This window comes from Asterias rubens, chromosome 16, assembly GCF_902459465.1.
Source record: "Asterias rubens chromosome 16, eAstRub1.3, whole genome shotgun sequence".
NCBI lineage: Eukaryota > Metazoa > Echinodermata > Asteroidea > Forcipulatida > Asteriidae > Asterias > Asterias rubens.
In genome coordinates this window covers 5,482,222-5,504,197 of record NC_047077.1, presented here as the reverse complement: position 1 = coordinate 5,504,197, position 21,976 = coordinate 5,482,222, and the positions used below count along the sequence as shown (strand labels likewise).

The 21,976-nt window shown below is 40.3% G+C and overlaps 1 protein-coding gene across 1 annotated transcript in view; it reads left to right on the top strand.

The window, feature by feature from the left end:
* Window positions 1–21,976, top strand: part of LOC117301054 — a 126,853-nt gene that overhangs the window by 23,899 nt on the left and 80,978 nt on the right. The window contains exons 19-35 of the mRNA XM_033784936.1: window positions 5,419–5,682; window positions 6,085–6,394; window positions 7,035–7,264; window positions 8,143–8,296; window positions 8,455–8,672; window positions 9,264–9,756; window positions 10,336–10,445; window positions 11,668–11,853; window positions 12,493–12,607; window positions 12,913–13,212; window positions 13,855–14,324; window positions 14,870–15,051; window positions 17,029–17,257; window positions 18,311–18,524; window positions 19,873–19,995; window positions 20,401–20,606; window positions 20,957–21,614. Of these exons, the coding sequence (XP_033640827.1) occupies window positions 5,419–5,682; window positions 6,085–6,394; window positions 7,035–7,264; window positions 8,143–8,296; window positions 8,455–8,672; window positions 9,264–9,756; window positions 10,336–10,445; window positions 11,668–11,853; window positions 12,493–12,607; window positions 12,913–13,212; window positions 13,855–14,324; window positions 14,870–15,051; window positions 17,029–17,257; window positions 18,311–18,524; window positions 19,873–19,995; window positions 20,401–20,606; window positions 20,957–21,614 (4,462 nt within the window). The remainder of the gene's footprint in view (window positions 1–5,418; window positions 5,683–6,084; window positions 6,395–7,034; window positions 7,265–8,142; window positions 8,297–8,454; window positions 8,673–9,263; window positions 9,757–10,335; window positions 10,446–11,667; window positions 11,854–12,492; window positions 12,608–12,912; window positions 13,213–13,854; window positions 14,325–14,869; window positions 15,052–17,028; window positions 17,258–18,310; window positions 18,525–19,872; window positions 19,996–20,400; window positions 20,607–20,956; window positions 21,615–21,976) is intronic.

Below are 21,976 nucleotides of genomic sequence, written 5' to 3'. Positions count from 1 at the left end.
CACTGATAAAATGTCTTCAGTAGTATCTTATGTATCATTTGAAAGCATAAAATCAACGAAAAATTTTCACCCCAGGTCTGAAAAATCGACCCATGCCGGCATCACAGATTTTTTTGGATTTTTGACCAAAAACCCAAACTCACAAAATTGTTAATAAATCTCAAACTTTCGCTAATATACCAAGTCCGCACTGATAAAATGTCTTCAGTAGTATCTTATGTATCATTTGAAAGCATAAAATCAACGAAAAATTTTCACCCCAGGTCTGAAAAATCGACCCATGCCGGCATCACAGATTTTTTGGGATTTTTGACCAAAAACCCAAACTCACAAAATTGTTAATAAATCTCAAACTTTCGCTAATATACCAAGTCCGCACTGATAAAATGTCTTCAGTAGTATCTTATGTATCATTTGAAAGCATAAAATCAACGAAAAATTTTCACCCCAAATCTGAAAAATCGACCCATGCCGGCATCACAGATTTTTTGGATTTTTGACCAAAAACCCAAACTCACAAAATTGTTAATAAATCTCAAACTTTCGCTAATATACCAAGTCTGCACTGATAAAATGTCTTCAGTAGTATCTTATGTATCATTTGAAAGCATAAAATCAACGAAAAATTTTTCACCCCAAATCTGAAAAATCGACCCATGCCGGCATCACAGAATTTTTTGGATTTTTGACCAAAAACCCAAACTCACAAAATTGTTAATAAATCTCAAACTTTCGCTAATATACCAAGTCCGCACTGATAAAATGTCTTCAGTAGTATCTTCTGTATCATTTGAAAGCATAAAATCAACGAAAAAATTTTCACCCCAGGTCTGAAAAATCGACCCATGCCGGCATCACAGATTTTTTTGGATTTTTGACCAAAAACCCAAACTCACAAAATTGTTAATAAATCTCAAACTTTCGCTAATATACCAAGTCCGCACTGATAAAATGTCTTCAGTAGTATCTTATGTATCATTTGAAAGCATAAAATCAACGAAAAATTTTCACCCCAGGTCTGAAAAATCGACCCATGCCGGCATCACAGATTTTTTGGATTTTTGACCAAAAACCCAAACTCACAAAATTGTTAATAAATCTCAAACTTTCGCTAATATACCAAGTCCGCACTGATAAAATGTCTTCAGTAGTATCTTATGTATCATTTGAAAGCATAAAATCAACGAAAAATTCTTCACCCCAAATCTGAAAAATCGACCCATGCCGGCATCACAGATTTTTTTGGATTTTTGACCAAAAACCCAAACTCACAAAATTGTTAATAAATCTCAAACTTTCGCTAATATACCAAGTCCGCACTGATAAAATGTCTTCAGTAGTATCTTATGTATCATTTGAAAGCATAAAATCAACGAAAAATTTTTCACCCCAGGTCTGAAAAATCGACCCATGCCGGCATCACAGATTTTTTTGGATTTTTGACCAAAAACCCAAACTCACAAAATTGTTAATAAATCTCAAACTTTCGCTAATATACCAAGTCCGCACTGATAAAATGTCTTCAGTAGTATCTTATGTATCATTTGAAAGCATAAAATCAACGAAAAATTTTTCACCCCAAATCTGAAAAATCGACCCATGCCGGCATCACAGAATTTTTGGGATTTTTGACTAAAAACCCAAACTCACAAAATTGTTAATAAATCTCAAACTTTCGCTAATATACCAAGTCCGCACTGATAAAATGTCTTCAGTAGTATCTTCTGTATCATTTGAAAGCATAAAATCAACGAAAAATTTTTCACCCCAAATCTGAAAAATCGACCCATGCCGGCATCACAGATTTTTTGGGATTTTTGACCAAAAACCCAAACTCACAAAATTGTTAATAAATCTCAAACTTTCGCTAATATACCAAGTCTGCACTGATAAAATGTCTTCAGTAGTATCTTATGTATCATTTGAAAGCATAAAATCAACGAAAAATTTTTCACCCCAAATCTGAAAAATCGACCCATGCCGGCATCACAGATTTTTTGGGATTTTTGACTAAAAACCCAAACTCACAAAATTGTTAATAAATCTCAAACTTTCGCTAATATACCAAGTCCGCACTGATAAAATGTCTTCAGTAGTATCTTCTGTATCATTTGAAAGCATAAAATCAACGAAAAAATTTTCACCCCAGGTCTGAAAAATCGACCCATGCCGGCATCACAGATTTTTTTGGATTTTTGACCAAAAACCCAAACTCACAAAATTGTTAATAAATCTCAAACTTTCGCTAATATACCAAGTCCGCACTGATAAAATGTCTTCAGTAGTATCTTATGTATCATTTGAAAGCATAAAATCAACGAAAAATTCTTCACCCCAAATCTGAAAAATCGACCCATGCCGGCATCACAGATTTTTTGGGATTTTTGACCAAAAACCCAAACTCACAAAATTGTTAATAAATCTCAAACTTTCGCTAATATACCAAGTCTGCACTGATAAAATGTCTTCAGTAGTATCTTATGTATCATTTGAAAGCATAAAATCAACGAAAAATTTTTCACCCCAAATCTGAAAAATCGACCCATGCCGGCATCACAGATTTTTTGGGATTTTTGACTAAAAACCCAAACTCACAAAATTGTTAATAAATCTCAAACTTTCGCTAATATACCAAGTCCGCACTGATAAAATGTCTTCAGTAGTATCTTCTGTATCATTTGAAAGCATAAAATCAACGAAAAATTTTCACCCCAGGTCTGAAAAATCGACCCATGCCGGCATCACAGATTTTTTGGATTTTTGACCAAAAACCCAAACTCACAAAATTGTTAATAAATCTCAAACTTTCGCTAATATACCAAGTCCGCACTGATAAAATGTCTTCAGTAGTATCTTATGTATCATTTGAAAGCATAAAATCAACGAAAAATTGTTTCACCCCAAATCTGAAAAATCGACCCATGCCGGCATCACAGATTTTTTGGGATTTTTGACCAAAAACCCAAACTCACAAAATTGTTAATAAATCTCAAACTTTCGCTAATATACCAAGTCTGCACTGATAAAATGTCTTCAGTAGTATCTTCTGTATCATTTGAAAGCATAAAATCAACGAAAAATTTTTCACCCCAAATCTGAAAAATCGACCCATGCCGGCATCACAGATTTTTTGGGATTTTTGACCAAAAACCCAAACTCACAAAATTGTTAATAAATCTCAAACTTTCGCTAATATACCAAGTCCGCACTGATAAAATGTCTTCAGTAGTATCTTCTGTATCATTTGAAAGCATAAAATCAACGAAAAATTTTTCACCCCAAATCTGAAAAATCGACCCATGCCGGCATCACAGATTTTTTGGGATTTTTGACCAAAAACCCAAACTCACAAAATTGTTAATAAATCTCAAACTTTCGCTAATATACCAAGTCCGCACTGATAAAATGTCTTCAGTAGTATCTTATGTATCATTTGAAAGCATAAAATCAACGAAAAATTTTTCACCCCAAATCTGAAAAATCGACCCATGCCGGCATCACAGATTTTTTGGGATTTTTGACTAAAAACCCAAACTCACAAAATTGTTAATAAATCTCAAACTTTCGCTAATATACCAAGTCTGCACTGATAAAATGTCTTCAGTAGTATCTTCTGTATCATTTGAAAGCATAAAATCAACGAAAAATTTTTCACCCCAAATCTGAAAAATCGACCCATGCCGGCATCACAGATTTTTTGGGATTTTTGACCAAAAACCCAAACTCACAAAATTGTTAATAAATCTCAAACTTTCGCTAATATACCAAGTCCGCACTGATAAAATGTCTTCAGTAGTATCTTCTGTATCATTTGAAAGCATAAAATCAACGAAAAATTTTTCACCCCAATCTGAAAAATCGACCCATGCCGGCATCACAGATTTTTTTGGATTTTTGACCAAAAACCCAAACTCACAAAATTGTTAATAAATCTCAAACTTTCGCTAATATACCAAGTCTGCACTGATAAAATGTCTTCAGTAGTATCTTCTGTATCATTTGAAAGCATAAAATCAACGAAAAATTTTTCACCCCAAATCTGAAAAATCGACCCATGCCGGCATCACAGATTTTTTTGGATTTTTGACCAAAAACCCAAACTCACAAAATTGTTAATAAATCTCAAACTTTCGCTAATATACCAAGTCTGCACTGATAAAATGTCTTCAGTAGTATCTTCTGTATCATTTGAAAGCATAAAATCAACGAAAAATTTTTCACCCCAAATCTGAAAAATCGACCCATGCCGGCATCACAGATTTTTTTGGATTTTTGACCAAAAACCCAAACTCACAAAATTGTTAATAAATCTCAAACTTTCGCTAATATACCAATTGATTATTGTTTATTGGGTGGTTATAGATGACATATCTAAAATCGGACAAGAGTTTCAAGCCAGAAATGACCTAATTTGCATATTTAAATTAGGTGGTAATTAGCAATCTTTAAAGTCAATTATCTCTAAAACTACTCATTTTAAGGACAAGGTTTGTGTTAGATGTGAATAGAAACCTGACCCTGGGAATCTAAAAAACAAATTTTGGTATACTCGGTTGACCCTTTCCAAATAACTTGGTCAAAGGTCAAGTGGTTAAACATGCGTTTAATTGGTTTTCTCCACTCAAATGCAAATACCACTGTAAAAAGACCACTTACTTGCGATGCTTCCTAAACACCACAGCTTGTTTCAATGCGGTTTTAATAGCAACCGCATGTGCAGAGTGGAGTGTATCAGAAAATTTGCCAATGTACTTGCGTTTTATGTTTGGTTTGTCATGGAACTCAGCAAGTTGTAAGAGAAAAGTCTTAGTCTGTCCTATAATGAAGCTCAGCTACTTATGGATGTCAAGCAAACACCGGGGCAATAGTTATCTAATAACCTCCAAGGTAGTTTCTAAGTATAGCAAAATAACCATTGACGGCAGAGAGGACCTGTGCTGGTAAATACGGTCACCTATTATGCTCAGTGGGAAATTGTATGGTGGATGGTGCTCTACATGATACAGTTCTTGTAAAGAAGATGGCCACACAACATCAGTATAGTTAACAGTGCTCTAAGGAAGATAAATGAGGCATCAAAAAGGGAGGCACAAGTTGGGAGGAATGGGGGGGGGGGGCAACACCTAAAAAGGTACCAGCTGGAGAGGCAACAATGAGGAGGCAGCATAAGCGGAGGCAACAACAGGCGGGCAACAACTAGACAACTAGGTAGGCAAGGGTAGGGAGGTAACATCAGCGGGCACCAGAGGGGGGAGGCAACACCTGAGGAGGTACCAACTGGGAAGGCAAGCCAACGAAACACTCTGCTAGCACAGGAGTTACTTTTGTCTTACCAAATTTAAGAAAATTATGTTAACATTTTAATGTTTCCCAAATAATACAAAAACAAATATCTAAAAACTTTTTAAATTTTTATAGACTCGTCGAACTTCCGTTACCCTGCCTCCATTGTACGACCCAGATCATGACATCGATCTGCTGGACATTGGTCAGTACGCCCACATGGAACTACAAGCAGTCGGCATAGAGGGCTATCCGGCCTTAGACAATACCACACGCACTCTGCGTGTGGCGCAGACAACTGGTGACTTCACAGCGACGGTCCATGTAGGGGAGACCGACGAACTTTTCATCGCCGCCAACGCTACGAGGAATTTGCCGTTTAGCCTGGTCTTGTATGAGGTAAATATTTTATATTAGTTTTGGTTTAACCCATATACACCGATGTTTACTCAGTACTTTCCTGAGCTCTGTGAAAAGAAAACAAAATCACAGGCATATTACTCGGGTGGGATTCAAACCCACAACCTTTGCATTTTTAGAGCAGTGTCTCTAGATAGAGGCAGTTAGAATCCTATTGTTTGTTTAGCAGTGGGTACTGAAACGATTTATTTAGATGGAAATCTTTTACTTTTCACTCTGTGAAAACTTCTTTTAAAATTATTTATAAAATTCTTTTAAAATTATTATTAAGAAGTAAGCAATACTTTTCTGTGCTTAGCAAGTTTTTGTGCTTACAGGGTTTATAAAATTGTATCCTCTTCCCCTGTTGCGGATTTAATGAACACAATAATTTGTCTACAGAATGGAACTGCTGCCCTTCCAGAGGACACTTTCCTCCAATCAGTGAGTCTCCTGCTTCATGCGGGTGACTTGATTGGAGTAGATGATTTAGAGATTGGTCTCAATGCTCGAGTCACTTACCACCCCCCTGGAAGAATCAACTCTGCCACCCAAAGTGAGGCTTCCTTACATAGCCTCAGCGTGCTTAGTGGTGGTGTTATGGAATACACTGGGGAGGCTGAGTTGGACCAGGAACTCCGAATTAATCTGGAGGGGGATTTTAAAATGACAGCAGGGGCTCTGATGACTGCAAACAAGGTTGATATTAGAGGTGGGAACCATTGCCAGTATTTTTTAATTTTAGATTTTTACTGACTTGTGTTTTGTGACTTGTATTTTGGCTTGACAAAAAATTACTTGGTAATGAGCAATGGAGAGCTGCTGATAGTATAAAACATTGTCTGAAACGGTTCCCTCTGAAGTAATGTAGTTTGTGAGAAAGAGGTAAGTTCTTACGCAAATATTAAAATACTTTAGGCCTATAGCTGAAACCTTTTTAATCTGATGAAAGCACACAAATTTGTGCAGCAAGTGTGTTTTTTCTTTCGTTAATCTCTTGCAACTCCAATGACCAAATTTAAGTAAAATTGTTTTACAGATTTGTTATTTTATGCTTATGTTGGTATACACCAAATGAGAATACTGGTCTTTGACAATTACCAATAGTGTCCAGGGCTCGATTTCACAAAGCAATAAAATCCATCGTAAGAAAAATTTTCAGTGTCACCATAGTGATTTGTATTGTGACATCACACTTTACTAAGCAACTACGACTGATTTGCAGTTGCAATCAATTTTAGCTCTTTGTGAAATCGCCTCTGTGCCTTTAAAGATCTCCTCAATACTCACAAATCAATGGCCTGTTTAAGGGACTGTTCACGTACTTTAATTACTATTTCTTTTCTCCACAGCAAACAGTGTGACCATCGATCACGAGGCAACCCTTGATGCGAGTGGTAGGGGTTTCTCTCCTGGACAAGGCCCAAGCCCCGGTATTCATCATGCCAATGGTGGTTCAGGCGCATCTCATGGTGGCAGAGGTGGGATGGGTGCGTATGTTTCCTCAGCTGAGAAAGCGTATGGGAACGTCTTGGGACCTGAAGAGTTTGGGAGTGGGGGAAGTGATGGAGGATACAGTGGGGTGAGTAAAATAATTTTCCATTTGTTTTCGTCATCATGGAATACTGTTAAAGAATTAGGATTTATTTTTTGTGAAAAAAATCACAGTCATGATATTCGGGTCTTTACAGTTCTAGAGTGTCTTACCAACTAGACCAACGAAATTGAACGGTACCTAGAGGCATTTTGAATCCTATTTTTTAGCAGCGGGTTCGCATCAATGTAATAGAAATTATAGTGTTGTTTTTATAGTTACATGAATATCTTACAAAACTAACAGAGTAAAAAAGAAACTCTCGAAAATAAAAGTTCCAGGTGGTCAAATTATTTCAACGCCAACAACGAGGTTAAGACCTAAATAATATATCACACGTAGTTCAACAGTAGCATTCTACACTCATGCTAAAAAAATGCGTGCATACTTCGTAATAGGAGACTTTCCAACGCTAGGCGGCAGCAGACATACCGGGTAAATTTCCATTGTTTACGTAGTTCTGAACATGCGCATAATTCTGAGAACAATGGATTTACCCGGTAAGTCTGCTGCCCTCTATCGTCCCAGAAAGTCTCCCATTGTATGTTTACCTGCAACTGTAACTACACTATTAATGCAGTTTGGCGCGTCGATGACGCAGTGATTGCGTAGGTGGTGTGGCTTGTTTGTCTGATAAGTGGGTATTTTAAGCAAAAGTAATGCATTAGTGCAAAGTGCTTTTGAAACACTTCCCGAACAGAGTGCCCTTTCTACAGAACTCAGAAGGTTTTTCTTTTCACTTTGTGATCTAACACGGCCAGCCATTTTGTGGAATAAAAAATTTGTTTTCTTCAGAATGGCGTTCCTCATGAACCCTATAGTTTTTGTGTCGCCAAATATTAAATGGAGGTTAAAATCTGTTCCAGAACTCCTGCTCTGGAGGTGGAGTGGTACGTCTTGAAGCAAGAAATCACACACTGATTGACGGAGACATAGTTGCAAGCGGTGAGCATGCCAATGTACTGAGGACTGGTGGTGCAAGTGGAGGCAGCATCTGGATAACAAGTAGCAGCATGAGCGGTAAGTTCAGTGTTGAAAATTCATTTACTGCTATTTGATTCCATTCTGAAACAACTTCACTTACTCCCCATCTCTCATGAAGCGCCAGGCTCAGATTTGTGTGAGCACTTCAGCAAAGATGCAATTTCCCTTAACATGTTTGTTGTTTTTTTTTGTAGGGAGGGGCAGATTGTTGGCCAATGGAGGTGACGCGACCTGCGTGCCCGATTGCAACAACTGCGACTCGGAAAAGCGCTGTCGACAGTGCACCAACCACCAGTTCTGGCAGGCCTACAACTGTGTGTCCGATTGCCATGACTTTGAGAACAGGAGACCATTCTTTGGCCATGACAATACAGGACGGTACTGCGACACAGAGACCACCACTGGCACCAGGGTATGCACGAAGAACTCGGTTACCTTTTAAATGTTTTTTGTGACTAGCCAGTAGGACCAGTTAAATTGTAACTTCACCAGTCAGCATTTGATCTAAAGCCCCTTTCACAATGTATCTCTTATCCCCTTGGAGTACACCCCTTGGGAGGCCCCATTAGTTATTTTACCCCATGGTTACCTAGGCGCACTTTCACACTGTCCCCACCTAGGTCGCTATTTCATAGGGTTCCGGTAGCACGTTTTCAAGAGTACCCTAGGGTTTTACTGCTTACCCCTACTCCCGAGCAGTATGCCTATTTGCTGTGGTAGGTCAGGGGTTAAACGATCCAATTGTGAAAGGGCTGGCTGTTATTCCCTAATATCCCCGGTGGACAGACTAGTGTGAAAAGGGCTTTACACTGTCCATATTTTAAGACTTTGTGAAAATTCTCTATCTCCAATGTTGAAACTCACCTTGAAACTAGAAGAAAACCGAGTCTCTGCTTTTGTCACACATGACCCAATTTTGGATAGATCCCCTGTAAAATTCTTGATCCTCCTCGAGTAATTTATATTTTGAAACTGCATCTTTCTTTTTGTTCTCCTACTACAGGAGATTGGGGGAGGTGGTGCAGGCGGGCGTATCGCTATTCACACCTACGACGCCAATCGGTTCTCAGGCCGCATGGAGGCTTTCGGCGGCCGCAGCCATTCCGAGGTTGGCGGCCCGGGAACAGTCTACCTGTCCAATATCACTCCCAACGAAACCTTACGCACACTAATCGTCAGCAACGACAAACGCGGGCCGTCACGCACATATCTTACCTCACGCCAAGACGACAGTTCACGCGCTTACGTGGTCACTGACTCCCACCATGAAGTCACCGAATACACGTTTGAGAGAGTGTCCCTGACAGAAAAAGCGCACCTTGCGTTTGAGAGCTCGTTGGACGAACCAGTCAGTGTCAAAATCGGTTATTTGGACGGAGACCAATCGGGAGTCTTCCACACCGATGGGAACTATCCAATCACAATCAGAGATTCTGCGTCACCGTTTCCGGCGGGGTTCAGGGTGTATGAGAACACCTTCCTGAGTCTCCCAGAAGGTAAGACAGAAGCCCCAAAGAGAAATTTTATAATAAATAATAATATGATAATAATGATAGGCATTTGTAATGCGCCAAATCAATCTAAAAGATGCTAAATCGCAGAGCTTGGTAAACAAAAAAACATGTTCAAATATATCCAGTGTAAAGAAGCAAAACAACAAAAAGGGAAAATTTACAATTATTAACAGTGGAAAGCAACAAAACTATGAACTAAAGAAATACACTTTGAAAAGGTGAGTTTCCAGAGCAACTTTGGACTTGTGCACAGAGAGAAGATCCAGCAAGTGTGATTGAATGATCCCTGCATAAGGAGTGAGTTTTGAGACAACAAGTTATGAAAAAAGAAATTATTCCCTTATAACTTCAATTACCAACTGAGCCCAAATTTTCACAGGTTTGTTATTTTATGCATATGCTGGCATACACCAAGTGAGAATACTGGTTTTTGACAGTTGTCAAACAGTGTCTGCTGCCTTTAAGAACTGCTTAGCAATTAGACAAAATAGTTCATCGCGTGACATAGCATAGCGCTTACAATATTTATATCTGCTTTTGTGTGTCCCCCCCCTCCCCCAGATACCAGGCTTGAGGGTTCACCAGTTAACCCTGTCTATATTGAAGGCTCACTGGATGGAGTAAAACACCTCATCATCGGACAAGGGATACATGTGTCTATAGGAGATCATGTAAGCTTTAGTTGGTTAATTTGATTTTGGGGTATTCACCAAGAAAAAAATGACTAGAGCAGGTTCTGAACCAATGACCGCTGGTTTAACATGATGGGGGCTCTACCAACTGAGCTATATCTAGCCCTACATGTATGTGGGCGGTCTTCCTATTTTGTCACTATCTTTGCTTTGCGATGCCATTCAGAAGTTATGCAACTGCTGCCATATGAATAGGGAGATCCCAATAAAGGGCTAGATAGCTCAGTTGGTAGAGTGCCGGCAGAGATCATTGGTTCATATCCCACTTCGATCAACTTTTATTTGTTCAACTCCAATGAGTGTCTCCTGGTAAAGCCAGTTCATACTTCCTGCAAATGCGAAGCGAATTCGACAAAGCGAATTCACAACTTTGATTTTGCAGCAAATGTTTCACAAAAGTTAAACACAGCTCAACTGCTGCGAATTATTCGTTGCGAAAATGTGACGTCAATGTTCGTATTGATTTTGCATACGCAGGAAGTACATGTATTTTTGGGGTCCTTTGTTCCATTGCATAAAAGACCCCACAAGGGTACCTCTGTAAGCGCCCAGCTTTGTGTTACATACATTATTGTTATACCTCGGTAACAAAATGTGAAGTTTGATTGGTCGAGAACCAATCATGTGACGCGCAACAAAAATGCATGTTACATGGCTCGACGGGCCGGGTAACATGAAAAGTGATGTACACCGGGGACATCACCTCGCTCGTTCCCAGTGTTGGTCGATTTCCAGCGCTGTGTACGAAACAACCGCGGGTTCGAGGGAATTGTTTCTTGTTCGTCTGCTTATTAAACCATGAATAGTTCGTGGTAATAATGTTTGAAGATGACAACAGAACTTCGAGAAGAGGAATAACATTATTATACAAAGGTATAACAAAACAATTGTTGCACGCTGTGACTGGGGTCCATGGGTTTTGTACACTCTCGAGGGGAAATGGCACCCATGGCTTCGCCTCGGGTGCCATTTCCCTCTCGAGTGTACAAAATGCCATGGAACCCGTCACAGCGTGCACAAATTGTATAATGACATTCCTTTGTTTTGTCAGTGTGTGTATAATTCCACATAGTGTTTCAAGTCCTTGCAATGTTGATGATCTCTCTAGTTCCAAGGTCCACATGTAAGAATGTTTTTTTTCAAACTCTCCCACTGATCCATTGAATGATTGACTGAAGGATCTACTGAATTGTCCTAACAGGGAAAGTTTTCTGGTGAACCTGACAAGTGTTTCGTCTTAGACTCGCTCCAAGTCCTCGCCAGTGGTCAGTTGTCCTCCTTCTACTCAAGTGGATTGAACTACAACCCTTCATTTGACACGCTTAATCCATCACTGAAGTTGACACTCACCGAATCATTGAGGGTCCACCCAGGTGGCCTTATTCAGGTAAGACTATAGACTGAGACATTTTGGTACTAAGTAAGCATCAGAGGCCTATTTTGCATAATGAATAACAGGTTTGTGTGACTTGTTAACTGATAGAAAAATAGCATTTTAAACAAATTTTGGATGCATGTATGAGTGAAATCGGGTCCCAATTTCATAGTTCTGCTTACCACCGAATTCTGTGCTTTCGTTCACCACTTTCCACATGCCGTTCTCCGCTTGCAAGCCAAATTTCTGCGCTAGCTGTGTTAGCATCGAATGCCTAGTAACGTGGAGAAGGCAAGCACACCATCCAAAATTCACTGCAACATGAAATTTGCTCGAGGCAAGCGCTGATTTTTTTGGTCACGGGTAGCAGAGCAACGAAATTAAATGCGCACTTTACTGAATAACGCACAGTGACATAGACCACCAAAATTGGGCATCTAAGATTATTCTGCTGATGATGTCGGGTGAATGGGAGACTTTCTGGGACGATAGAGGGCAGCAGACTTACCGGGTAAATCCATTGTTCTCAGAATTATGCGCATGTTCAGAACTACGTAAACAATGGAAATTTACCCGGTATGTCTGCTGCCACCTAGTGTTGGAAAGTCTCCTATTGGGCCTGATGTATACACCTTTACATTTTGCCTACAGACCAACTATCTAGATGTAACTGCTGCAGTGGAGATAGAGATAGACACTGCTGGTGTGATTGATTCATCAGGCAGAAGCCCTGACATTGAACATGGAGGCGTTGACAGTGTTAAAGGTGACATCTTTGATGACAGTTTTTTTTGTTTTCCAATGACCCTCAGTTTTATAAACTTACTTGCAAGTAATAGCTGTTGACAGTTTTATAAAACAGCTCCCTCTGAAGTAAAAGTTTTTGAGAAAGAGGTAATATCTCAGTCAAATATTAAAGGACTTTAGGCCAAAGCCTTTTATTATGCATTGAAAACATTTGTAAGAGGGGCTTTTAAATATTCTTTTATAACCATGAAGTCACCCTTTTTTGTTTGTTTTATGAATACTTTTTACTAATTACGCATCAAAACTGTGTTCGAATTTGAACAGGTGCGTCTGGTGGTGGCCATGGAGGAAGTGGGGGTCAAGGAAACGGCCAAATCATTGTCGGTCCACCCAGGGGGTCACCCTTTGCACCCATGACCTTTGGCAGCGCCGGTGGCAGCGGGAACAAATCACCCTCTAGCCCAAACACCGCGGGCAAAGGAGGAGGATTGATCCTGATGAGTGCCCCTGTGGTAGAGGTTGATGGCCTGGTGAAATCTGACGGGACAGCGGCTAGCCAAGGGTACAGTGGAGGTGGCAGCGGGGGTGCTGTATTTATCAAGACACAACAGCTCCGTGGTCAGGGTAAGTAATAAACATGTACCATGCTTTTATGGCTGAGCTGGTTGGCATAGTGGTATCTTTCCTTTGCCTTCTATCTTTAGGGGCTCAGTTCAAGTTCCGCACATAATTCTTTGATAATCTGTACCAAGAGATTTGGTCCAGTTAACTTCTTTTTAAAATTTTTTTTTTAAAGAAGACAATGAAGGAATTTCAGTTTTAGGCGTGCGCGGGAGGAAACCTCTATAGGGAAAACCCACGCAGCCAGGTAGGGACTGAAAACCAAATCCACATGCAAGGCTTTGGTCCGGGCTCGGACTGGGGTCCACAGAGGTGAAAGGCATGGACAGAAGCCACTGAGCCAACCTGACTTAAAGCGCATTAATTAGTTATTGTAAAATGCACTACAGTATAAAAGAACTAGTTTCATTTTCATTTCATTTAACAGATGATCAAAATAACAATAACGAAGAACAGTATTGAGGAAAATTGGAAATGGGGGCATAACCAGAAAAGCCAAAACTTGTGGTAGGCATGCCCACAGACAAACAAAAACACAAATGGACTAACATATTAGTGAGAGTATTGAGCAATGATAGTGAGAGTTATTATCATTACTATTTTGAAAGAGTCTTACGTCGTACTTGTTTTGTGTTTTCCAAAAAGGTCAAATATCTGCCATGGGGGGCTTGGTCCCATGTTGTTACTCAACTAGTGAAGGTGGTGGAGGAGGGGGTGGTCGCATCACTCTTCAATACCACAACACAACATTCACCGGTAAGCTCTCCGCCCAAGGCGGGCGTGGCATCGATGAGTCGGGCGGGGCGGGAACAATCATCAACCAAGACCTCTTGTTGAATGAAAACAGACTCCACGTCGACAACTCCTTCATCGGTGGCCCAAAAGAGCTTCAGATTAACTACCCGGGTTTGATCGGAGTTCACCGTGGGCGGGACAGCTGCAGGACGTGGCTCCTCCCACCCGGCGACGCCTCAGAGTATGACCTCGAGGAGGTCAGCATCAACGGTGGTTCCCACCTGGCGTTGTTTAAGGCAACGGCGAGCGACACCCAGAGTGTGGTTGTTGAGAGCAACAGCGGTGACAACTCTGGATACTTCCATGTTGGACCACTTCAGGTTGGTGTTTTTTAGCGTTTATGGGAAAGCTCCATTTAAACACTTTTGAGTTTGGCCACAACAACTCGGAGAGTATACATCCTGAGGGAGTGTGTTTACATTGTCATTACTTGGGTCATTGATCTTAATGGAAGTTTGTTGTAATTTCATGTACATTCAATGATATCGGTAGGAAAATGTCTCTTGTGTTCAAGGTTTTTGTTTCTCTTGCAGGATCAGTTGGTTTGTTTCCAAATTGCCCTCTAAAAATTTATTGTGTCAAGAAAAATCAGGAGCAGACATGGGATCCATCTGGGCCGGATTTCAAGTAGCTAAGCATAACACAATTTTTATGACCAGAATAAGATTATAAAAGAAGATAAGAACATATACCAGGCAAACTACTATGTCACAACTACAAATTGTGACTGGTGTCTCGCTCATTTCTGCTTAGCAAAAATTGTTAAGCAATATTCTCTGCTTAAGCAGCTCTATAAAATTGGGCCCCGCTGCTTGAATAAATAATAAGTGATATGCAGAAAATTTCCCATCCCACCCCCATATAGGTACTGAAAATGGATCTTCCCGCAAACAACCCAAGGCTGGCATGGAACATTCAACTTTATGAGAGGGGTGAGCTCGATATGCCAGAACACTTGGAGGTGCATGATCTCACCTTGGTACTGGAAGGGATGGTGACTGGTGTTAAAGATATCTCAGTGGGTAAAGGCGGAAAGGTTTACTTAAGGTAAAGTGTAATAAAAGTAATTATAACCAGTTCTTATATAATGCATTTAACAAAAGCATTATCAATGCACTTTACATTGCAGTGCTCTGCAGGCGATTTCATGAAACGCTAGGTTTAATCTTATCTCTAGTTAGGACGAGTAACTCGGATCGGTTCAATGCGTCATAATGTCTTCGGATACAGAACTGAACTCGTCCTAAGTTCTAAGATAAATCCTAAGTTAGGAAGAGTTTGGTGAAATCGATGGCTGGTCATTTGGTCGATAACTTTTCCTTAACCTTTCTCAGCTCGCTGGGGAGTATACAGCCCTGAGCTGCTGTATGGCGCTAGTGGCTTTTTCATACACAATATAAAGTAAAGGCATTTTCTTTTAGGGAAACAAATTACAAACTGCACTTGCTGGCCAAGTTCATTGAAAGTAAATTTTAAAAACCAAAATACTTGGCAGGCCTGGAATTAAATTTTTTTTTAGGGCAGGCCACTTTGGCCTTGGAGCAGGCCAAATTTTGAAGGGCACCAAGGCCAGTAGAAAGGGCACCAAGGCCAAAACAGTGAAAATAAAAAAAGGCATCGAGGCCAAAAATAATTTTGACCAGGGGGACCCCTACGGGTGGTAAACCCAATTGAACAGTTCACATGAATAAGGATATTTATAATCAAATCTCAATAAGGATATTGATAAATCATATCTTATTCATGAGCAAACTACCATTTAGTTTTAAAACAATATTTGTATTATTTAAAAATATAAAAATACTTACCCCCCCCCCCCAAACAAAAAGAAATTAATAAAGCAGCAGCTTTAAAATCAGTTAAAAAAAATTGACCAGTTTACATGATGAAGAAGGATATTGAAAAATCATACCTTATTCATCATAAGCAAACTTGACCTGATTGGCATTACATTGAATTGATTAACTTTTATTTTAGGCCTACTAGTACAAAAAAAAAAAAATAAATCCTTAATTGCCCAAAAAAGAAGTCAAGTTTCTTGCATTTTGCAGCAGAGCTTTCGTACTCATCCCTTTCAGAACGCTTCAAACGCTGTTTTCGCGGCATTATTCTATTATGAAGTTATATAGTTGACCTGAAAAGTTTTTGCAAGCGATAGTAACTAAAGAATTTTTTCAGATCACGCGGTGTATTGTAACAATGCTACCAGCAGAGGGCGGTCGAAAAACAACAGCGCCCGCTGTCGTTCAATGATTCATGTAATAGACGGGTCCCCTGTGAAAATGGGACGTCAGATGTTCGGGCTAATCGCATGTACATGTGTACGTGTTTGCAACGGATGTCACGATGGGAATAACAAGTTGCGCTACTCGTTGTTTGTACGATGATGACTCTTGACCTGGGCCCAATTTCATGGCTCTGCTTACTGCCGAATTCTGCGCTTATATTCGCGATTCCCCGCTTTTGTGCAAGCGCAGAATTTCTGCGCTTGCCTTGTAAGCGTAGAATGCCTAGTAACGTAGAGTACGCCTGCGCAGAAGCCCAAATTCGCCGCTAACCCGTGAAATACGCATGCCGTAAGCACAGAGTTCCCTGCTTCCGTAAGCGCCGATTCTGTGCTTACGGTAAGCGGAGCCATGAAATTGGGCCCTGATTGCATTGGATTACACTTCACAGTTTCGTTGGACGAATACTAAACACGTAAATATTTTTTTTTTTTTTATGAAAATAAAGGCACGACGGCCCTTTTTTTTTAAGAAGAAAAAAAAGGGCACGGCAATTATGGCCGTGAAAAGCGGAAATTTTTGAAGGGTATCACGGCCAGTTGGAAGGGCATCGACGGTCATTGCCGTCGTGGTCGCCGTGTATTGGTGTGTTTAATAGGTGATGTCAGGGTATCACAACAAACATGTTGTGCAAATTTAGCGTGCTTACAAGTTTCCCAAAAAATCTATTGTTAGAATTTATCTGAAGAATTGCCTCCAATGCAACTCTGAATTTTTTTAAACTTTACTTTTTATTTAGTCACGTGACGAATTCCACCGATCAAGTCTCAGAGACGATCAAGTTTGATCAGTTCGTGGTCCACGGTGGCGGGCAGGTGTTCATAGAGGGCGGTATACAGGGACTGAAACTGTTTGGCAACAAGCTCCACCTGGAGAGCGGTGCGTACTTGAAGGCAGACCGTGTGCTCATCAACGTGACTGACCTGATCATCGAGGAGTTGGCCGTTCTGGATCTCAACTCAGCCTTTGTGAGTATCCCAAATGGGGACTCTAAGGAGTATCTCATTTAGTCCAGGAGTGGATTTCACAAGGAATTAAGACAAGTCTTAGGACAAGTTACTTGCATTAATTTAAGACTAGCCTTAAGTTGTAGATAAAATAATAACATCGAAGTCTTATATAGCGCACGTATCTACCAAACAAGGTACTCAAGGCGCTGAGTATATACAAACTTTCAGAAAGATAGGTTATTGCAGTGATGAGTTCTGAGACCCGATTATGTAGCACCTTATAAGGGTTTACAAGGTGCTAGGGCGCATACAGCAGCCACAGCCAGGAACACCGGGGCGAACCCCTCTCTTTTCGATAAGTGCAATGGGCTCTTTTACATGCGTTACACAACACATGGGACTAAAGGGTCCTAGGACTAGGCCTAAGTTAGAACTATCTTTGTGAAATCGACCCCAGACCATAGCAGGGTACAGAATGCTCAACTATATTGCTTAGGGTTTTTTTCGTAGTTGGCTTCAAAATCAAAGTTCAGCAGAACATTGCAGCGGTCCACTGGATTGAGAGTGTATGCCTTTTCCTTTGCGCCTAGAATGTCCCTGACTTTTGACAGGCTCCCTTAAGGTGCAGCAGATATAGACAGTTTCCACTTGATGACACCGAGTGTAAATTTGGGTTTGTATCCACCACATGTTTGTGCTTCATTGACAGTTTGTGTGTAAAAAATAGAAAGTGCTTTTGTGAAGTTTTTTTGAAAATTTAGTGTAGTTGGTTTTTTCATTAGATGTATAGTATGCTTCAGGGTTAAGAATATTATTGGAGTTTTGCCCCACACAGATGAGTAAAGACCCTGTGGATTTTATTTTAATACATCACTTTAGAAAGGACTGAGTATGCAATACCTGAAGTATATTGTTATATGGGTAAAACACAAACAACATTTATTGGAAGTTGTCAAAATAGAGATAGATTACCGGAACTGCACTTTTTATTTAACTAGCATGTATTAGTCTCTCACTAAGACCCCAGAATATTTGTTTCACATGCTAAATTGTAAAATACTTCCATTATAGTCTGGTGACGAGCACAGTGATGTTGGTAGAGGCAGTGGCTATGCTGGTGCCGGGCATGGAGGTCAAGGTGGCAGAGGTCAAGGGTCACCTGGAGGTGGTCTATTCTATGGGAACGTTCTGGAGCCACAACATTTTGGTAGCAGTGCCAGCGATGAAAAATCTAGTGGAGGTGGTATACTGACAGCAATTGTTAGCAATGAGCTGAGGGTAGACGGTAAGGTTCAAGGGTTAATTGCTTTTTGGAAGACAGTTCTTTTGTTTTTTTAATAGATGGAAATTTGCATCGGGATAAGGAATTTTAATGTGGGTTTTACCCATATACACCAAGCTCTGTGAAGAAAAAATCACAGGCATTTTACTTGGGTGGGATTAGAACCCATGACCATTGCAATTCTAGAGCAGTGTCTTACCGAGTAAGATAAAATCAAAAATATAGTTAGTGGCCTGATGCTTTGACCATAGAGTCTTTCTCGAAGGCTGAATGACAACACAACTAACATAAACATAAGTAGGATTTGAAACTTTGCATGGTGGAAATACGATATAGAAAGGTTTGCGGTAACACCATGTAATGACTGTCTGTAATGAGTTGGGGTGGTTCTGGAGTTGAAGCCAACGGTTCTTTTCAGAACCACCCCAACTCATTAGAGATAGTCATTACATGGTGTTACCGCAAACCTTTCTATAACATAAACATGTATGCTGGTGTAGCAAATGCAGTCAAGTTAAAATAGATGATAGAAATCAAGGCACACAGTGAAAGGGGGTTGGGGAAGGGGCTTGTTCGACCAAGGTGGTAGGAAACAATAAAAAACAAAATTATTAGTGAGAGGAGGGAGAGAAAAATAATTAATTACCGGTAATGATCGAATGAGGAAAAATAATTAATTACCGGTAATGATCGAATGAGGGAGTCTAAAATAGGGATATGTGTGGTAGAAAGGAGAAGGCAAAGACAAAAAGTTATTAGTCATTTCCTTCTTTAGATGATAAGACCATTGGGATAATAATAATAATAATAATAATAATAATAATATCAAAGTCTTATATAGCGCACGTATCTACCAAACAAGGTACTCAAGGTGCTGAGTATATACAAACTTCCAGAAAGATAGGTTATTACAGTGATGGATTCTGAATTCCCAATTATTTAGCACCTTATAAGGGTTTACAAGGTGCTAGGGCGCATATATCAGCCACAGCCAGGAACACCGGGGCGTACCCCTTGTCTTTGTGATGCACTAGGTTCTTTTACATGCGTTACACCAACCGCTTTAAGTCCCATCCGAAGGACGAAGCAATGGTTATGTGTCTTGCTTAAGGACACAAGTGTCACGGCTGGGGATTCAAACCCACACTCTGCTGATCAGAAACACCAGAGTTTGAATTCGGTGCTCTTAACCGCTCGGCCACGACACTTCCACGGTCTGGAGACGCCTTATCCACAGTTTCTCCCTCCTCAGACAAACAATCTCTCTGTGGTTTCCTATAGTGCCTCATTGCCTAGTGCCTCTTTTTTTTTTTTTTTACGATTAACATCAATCTTGTACTTCGTCTTTAAGGAACAATTCAAGTCAATGGCCAGAATGGTCAGTCTTCAGGAGGTGGTGCAAGTGGTGGAAGTATTCTCCTTGATGCACTGCGCTTTACTGGAGTAGGTCTTGTTCAAGCTAATGGAGGCGCAGGTAAGGTATTCCCAAGTATTTTTAGTTGACTCAAAATGTTAGTAATTGCTCAAAGTAATTGTTAGCATAAAAACTTACAACCAATTAAGAGCTGTTGATAGTGAAAAAACATTGTGAGAAACAGCTCCTTCTGAAGTATGAAAGAGGTATTTCTCACTTGGATAATAGGCCTGCAGCATTTTATTATGCATCTGAAAGCACACAATTTTGTGCGTTAAGAGTGTTGTTTTTCCTTTCATTATTCTCTTGCAACTTCAATGACCAATTGAGTCAACATTTTCACAGGTTTGTTATTTAATGCATATGTTGAGATACACCTAGTGAGAATACTGGTCTTTGACAATTACCAATAGTGTCCACTGCCTTTAACTGAACTGAACTTTGAGGTAAACCCTCTTCTTACAGGTGCCAGTACCACAGGAGGAGGTGGGAGTGGTGGTCGCATTGCCCTGTACTTCACAGACAACACATTCACCGGCAAGTTCACTGCCTACGGGGGTAGTTCGGTCCAAGAGCCAGGTGCAGCTGGTACTGTTTACCAGGAGTCAAAGGTCATGACCCCACGATTCAGGAGCCTGATGGTGGACAACAATGGACAGACAATCCATCAGGTAAAATACAGTTTTTGTCTGTTTACAAAATGTGACACAGTGTCTCAGTGATATTTGTCTGCCAGGGATTCTCTCCCACTCATGGGAAATTACCGTGGGTAGGATGTTTCAAAAGAGGGCACTATCAGAAGTAGTTTGTACACAGTTTGCCGTATGGGGGACCGGGGGGTCAGCACACTTTTAAGGATCACTTAATAATAATATTAATTACTACTACTACATAGCGCATCTTGAGTTTTCAGTCTTTTGTTGTGAATACCTGTTGTTTATTGTGTTGGAAGCTATGGCTGAATGGCTACAAAAATGAAGGTGAAGTTATATAAAAAAAAGTTTGCTATTTTTTTTTATAGAAAACTATCAGCAATTATTACAATCTTCGCAATGATGCAGCAGTGACTTGGATCAACCAGATCGCCATAGGAACCGAGTACACCTTCGATGAGCTCACCCTTCAAGGGAACGCCCATCTCGCTTTCGAATCTCGAGCCGAGTCCTCTGCTCGCCAATTTGTCATTCAGAAACTCATTGGGGAAGAGAGTCAACTGTACCAGAGATACGGGACTCTTCATACCGGACCGAATCAAGTCGTCACAATAAGACAGTCAATGTATTACCTGCCGCTCAACTTATACGTGTACGACCAGGGGTCCCTCAGCCTGCCTGACCGAGTAATGCTGCACCGTACGGAGAGCGTAGTCAACGGGCTCCTAGGGGGCGCCAGAGACCTGTCCCTTTCACACTCCATGCTTTCCTTTGGTGAGAACTCCAGGTCTGCGGTGGAGACCATTCAGACCACGTTTAGCTTTGACACCCTGAGTGTTCTCCCGGGAAGTGTGGTCGAGCTTAGCGGCTGGAGCGGAGACTACGAGCTGAAGCTGACCAGACTGGAAATAGGAGCGAATGGTAAGGTGCTTGGGAGGAGGCTAAAAGTCCGTGCAGAGATGATTACACTAGCGGAGACTGCAGTACTTAGTGTGGACTACGGTGGACTCAACAGCAATGGAATTGGTATGTACTACTTAGCAGGAAAAATGAAACGTAGGAGCAGGAGGCTTTCACATAGTGTTAATATTCACCTTAAAGGGAGGGTATATGTTTGGTAGTTACACAAAAAATTTATGACCATAAAATATTGACTTTGTAAGAAGCTCTGAAGCTGTTGATAATGTTAACCTTACAAGACACAATTCCTTTCAAAGAACTTCGAGAGTTAGGTTTTAGAGAGAGGGATTCCAGAACATTTAAATCTGAGAAATCTTTCTGCATGAAAAGTTTTTTAGATTGTGATAATTTGAAAAGATCAATGTGAGAATACCAATTCGAATTAGAGTTTACTGGATTTTATTGGAATTTTTTTTTTAAAAATTAAC